The sequence below is a fragment of the Temnothorax curvispinosus genome, unplaced genomic scaffold (genome assembly GCF_003070985.1).
Source record: "Temnothorax curvispinosus isolate PA1 unplaced genomic scaffold, ASM307098v1 QBEX01016610.1, whole genome shotgun sequence".
Taxonomy (NCBI): Eukaryota; Metazoa; Arthropoda; class Insecta; order Hymenoptera; family Formicidae; genus Temnothorax; species Temnothorax curvispinosus.
The window spans coordinates 1-5,018 of NW_020226390.1; the positions used below are offsets into that span (position 1 = coordinate 1).

The 5,018-nt window shown below is 35.8% G+C and overlaps 1 protein-coding gene across 1 annotated transcript; it reads right to left on the reverse strand.

Annotated features, from left to right (window-relative positions):
* Positions 1-894: 894 nt before the first annotated feature.
* LOC112466861 (probable GPI-anchored adhesin-like protein PGA55) lies at positions 895-4,214 on the reverse strand. Its single transcript, XM_025035202.1, has 7 exons — positions 3,832-4,214; positions 3,017-3,171; positions 2,848-2,956; positions 2,588-2,767; positions 2,345-2,510; positions 1,532-2,250; positions 895-1,364 (listed from the first exon to the last, which is right to left on the reverse strand). Exons 1-7 carry the CDS (start codon positions 3,905-3,907, stop codon positions 895-897), a joined length of 1,875 nt encoding a protein of 624 aa, XP_024890970.1. The 5' UTR covers positions 3,908-4,214.
* Positions 4,215-5,018: the final 804 nt, after the last annotated feature.

The following is a 5,018-nucleotide window of genomic DNA, read 5'->3' on the forward strand; positions in this document are numbered from 1 at the left end:
CTAAACGTTTGAACACCCCGCAGACTGACTGATTGTGTTCTTGTAAATAGTATTGCGCGGTGTAGTGCGTGCGACTCGCCGCGCTGCATCTTTAAACGCGTCAGTTAGACGTTTGAACACTCTGACAATTGGCTGACTGCGTTTTTCTTACATTTATGCACTAAACTATCATTTAAAATAAATTTCAACTTTACTGATATAAGTCAACTAATTACATTTTTTTAACACGTTTACGTGCGTAGCTGACGCATACCGCACACGAGATAAAATAGCTGATTGCATTTTTCTTACGTTTTATGCAATAAACTAATATTTCAAAAAATTTCAACTTTGCTGATACAAGTCAAATATACCATTATTATTTACATATTTTAGACTTTATTGCCGGGTCCTGTGCACGTGGTGTGACAGCTGACGGCCATTTTGCTATATTTTAGCACAAATACTGTAAAAAAAAAAGATTAAACCAGCCATCCTGAAATTGGACAGAAATTAGTGTCCCTGCTTCCCGGACTATAAATTGCAGTAAATGTTATTTAATGTTTTTTATTCTGTTTCAAGTTTTACAAACGGTACTCAAAAATTCATCTACGATTCAAAATAATCATAGCAACTGACACTTAATACTGCCGATGTCATCCGTGGAACTCCAAACATATACTTAACAAAAAGTATGAAACAAATTATTAATTTGTGCTAGAAAGTGTGTTAAAGTCGACAGAGGAATTTTTGAGCATATTTTGTAAAGCTTTAAACAGAATAAAAAACGTTAAACAACATTTATTTCAATTTGTTTTTTTACGAAATTTTACGAAACTTCAATATCCTATAACTTCGAAATTCTATTTGGATTCAGATATATGTTTATTGAAATTTTCGACTTGTTTTCATGTGCTAAAGCCAGTTCAGCTTCAGCACTGAGTACAAGGACACCCTGTATATAAATAAAATACTAACTTGTAATTGAATTTGCATTGTTTGAACAGCAGAGACACTCTCTCTTCCTTCGGAAAGAAACCTCAATTTCTCCGTTATAATCTGAGACAAATCGTTCATCTCTTCGTTAGCCTTTTCCTCAATAATGTTCGATACTGTTTTATGTTCGGCAGATATTTCTGAGTCACACGATTCGTCTTTCAAATTAAACTTTTCTTCAGTATTAATGCTAATGCACTGTTCGGTTTCTTTATGTACTTCATCACATTCCTTTTGACTTTCTGCACACAATTGATTTTGCACTCCTGCTTCGCCGTCCTCGGCATTGCGTGAAATAGTTTCAGTGCTCATAAGGTCATTGCTGTTATCATCTCGAATTGTATTTTCGTGACACGTATTATTACTTTGTTTAACTTTAGTGGATGTAACTACACAATTAAGGAGGAAATTATTTGTTTAATAATATAAAGATATAATTTTTAGGACAAATGAAAAATTTGATATAAAAAATTTTAAGAAAAAGGATACAAATATTTGTTACATATAATTATTATAGAATAAAATTAGATAAAAACATAATCTATATAATTAATACCATCAAATGCTATCCGCTTCTTTCTTTGAAAAGCTTTGCCGCACACTTGCATATCCTCCAGAAATATATTTGTCTTAGATTTATCTTCCTCTGTCTTCGAGTCCTTCTCCTCTGTTTTTTCGGGATCATTCTTCATTTCTTGCGTATCTTCGTTGCTGCCGCTACACTGATCGGGACCTTGAACATTGCTAGAATTTTTCACAGAAACATCATGAGTATTTTTTAACGAGTTTGTTACGTTTAAGTATTCCTCATTCTGCGCAATTGGGAACAAAGGCTTTATTTCTTGCTTAGGTCTAGCTTCCTCTTCTCCATCCGAATCATCTCCATAACCAGGTACTAAAGACACATTGAGATCCAATTTTGGAACTGTATTACATGCATTAGTATCTTTCATATTTTTGTTTTCCGTCAGTAACTCTTCAACTATACTACTCTTACTATCGGATTCAGTTATTTTACGCTCCTCAGGTTCTTCAGGATAACTTGTAGAGTTTGATATGTCAGTTGAATCAGATTTATATGAATAAAACAAATTTTTAGTAGGCGACTGTATTCCCGTTGGACAGAAGGCAGGTCCAATTTCGCTGTTTTTTAAATACGACACAGACTTTACAGGTTCAGATAAAGACGTCGACAGCTTATTCTCGTCTAAGGAATTATTTTCCTCTTCCGAATCACTTCCATCGCTACCAAAAGATGTTATCATCTCTATCCGTCTATAAAATTGTAATACATTTTTTAACTTCACATTTTTTAACTGTCACATCAAGATAGTACAATTCTATTTAAAATATAATTTTTATACTGTACCCATCATCCGAATCATCATCCTTCGTCGGGGACTCGTTCTTAATTTCCGATTTGCTTTCCGGATTACATTTCTTAAGAGTTTCATTATGCAAGAATCTGTTACGATTTCTTGCTACCACTTCCTGTGGTATCATGCCTTCCGGTATATTTGCTTGAGATTGCCGATCTACAACCAATGCTCATCGATAATATCCTCCCTTATTAAAATATCAGAAGTAGAAAGATTTATAAAATGATAATTACATGCGATAGATGAAAAATCTACCCAATGTGGTCCTTGGATAGGATGTTTTGCTGCAGGTCCAACCTCTGATTGTTTTTGTAATAAACGTAACTCCTTTGGCATATCCCATGTTACCTCATTAGTTTCGATATGCCAATAATAAGGATAACCAGTAGATTCGTCATAACATTCTTGCCATACTGAAATGACAAACATTTAAATGTCGCACAATAATATTAATTATATTTGTTATATTCTATTATTTATTTTAAATCCTTACATGTTTGTTGGCTTGTATGTTGTGCAGATCGTGAAACTGCTTTAGTCGTTAAACTTGAATCATTAGCAACATTCGGGACAGGTTGTTCAGGGGCAATCAGTTGAATTTCCTACAAACATGCATAAGTATAATTTTTTTTTATATAGAAAACATGTCATCAACTACTTACCTTAAAGAAATCATTGACTTGATCGTCCAATTTCTGTGTATCTTTCTTAGGATCTTCCGTGTCGCTGTCGGAGTTGTATTGGCACAACATGTTAGCCAATGGATTATTGGCCTCATTCTGCATGGGTTGTACATTATTTATTGGCTTACACCTACCTGCAACAATACATAATACAAATAATATGACATAGTAAACATATAATAAACAAGTGATAACACACTACGCATTAAGGGGATCCTATACCGGTCTGTAATACCGACACTTTGTTTTAACCTCAACTTGCGAAAACATTCGCTTTATATAAAAATTCTACAATGTATTGTTACAAAAAAACTGTGGCGTGGCCAGCGGATTACATCTAAAAATACGATACCGTTGTCAGAAATAGGTTTAGACTCTAAACAAAAAAGTTATCTGTGAAAAAGTGATTATTGCAAACGTGCACTAAAAGTGCACGCGTCCCACTTTTAGTGCACGTTTGCAATAATCATTTTTCACAGATAACTTTTTTGTTTAGAGTCTAAACCTAATTCTGACAACGGTATCGTATTTTTAGATGTAATCCGCTGACCACGCCACAGTCTTTTTGTAACAATACACTGTAGAATTTTTATATAAAGCGAATGTTTTCGCAAGTTGAGGTTAAAACAAATGTCGGTATTACAGACCCGGCTATAGGATCCCCTTAATTCTCAATGCATATTTCAATGATCATTAATGTTAATAAAGTATATTTGTAAGTACAGTGATCGAAAGAAATAAAAAAACTGTCGACATATTCAGTTTGCCAACTAAAAACAAACATTGATATTTACTTTGCGCGTGTTCGCCGTGATAGTTGCCCTGCGGCTTATTGAGCGTCAGGACCGGCCTTCTTTGACGTTTCTTCATAATATAGAAGATAGCGATGCGAAGACTAGGTGGAACGGAGAATTCCGCGAGAAACTTGCAGCGTAGAACGCGCGCGCCTGGTCAACCACGACCCTCGCTCGCACACGTCTCGACGTCGAGGCATACACGTGCACATACCATTTCCATGAAATAATTAACGACGTTGCGTTTCCCGATCCGTATTGCCGACGAAGCAACTATCATACAAAACTTCAAAAACAAATAGTGTCAGATCGTGATCTAACCTCTAAAACGCCTATGACTGTAAATCAACTTGTTCCTAGTGCACTCTAGAGGTGACGGAAGTTCGATTAATCGCAATTTCCGGATACAGGGTACAGTACAGTCTACAATGCTGGATCTACAATGCGAGTCGTAAAGTCGTGAGTCGCAAGAATTGACCAATCACAGTCGATCATTCTCCTCAAATTCGACTGTGATTAGTCAATTCTTGCGACTCACGACTTTGCGACTCGCATTGGGTGCGTTTAGTCGATACTCCGCTAGCCTAGCAATCGTGAGCAGTCGCTCGTTTTCGCTCGTTTCCTCTCCTTTGACCCAATGGATTAAAAGGAGAGGAAACGAGCGACTGCTCACGATTGCTAGGCTAGCGGAGTATCGGCTGAACGCACCCATTGTAAACCCAGCATAAGGCTGAGTTTCCACTAAGCGTGTCAAAATGGGATGTTTTGATTAGCCTAAAGCCGTCTGTATTACCGACCGAATTCTATATCTGTCCTTGTATAGACAATGATGATAGACATGGTTATAGGTTATATTACATTCATTACAATTAATCTTTTTTTGTAGGCTTTTATTCTTAGTAAGTCGTTTTATTTTCGACCCAACTGGCCAATTAAAACAAGATTGCACGACGTTTCGACCGAATTCCGGTCCTTTTCAAGTGCTTTAATTTAAGTTACACCGATCCGCATAACAAATTGCATCGTTGACGTGGTGTCCTGACAACGTCAAGACAAACGCAAAACTAAACAAAAGAGAAAATAATACATTTAACAATAAAAAACTATACAAAATCGTTACAATATCGCGCTGGTCAAAAACAATAAAATTAATTAACACTGTAAAAATTAGTTAAAAGCTTACAATT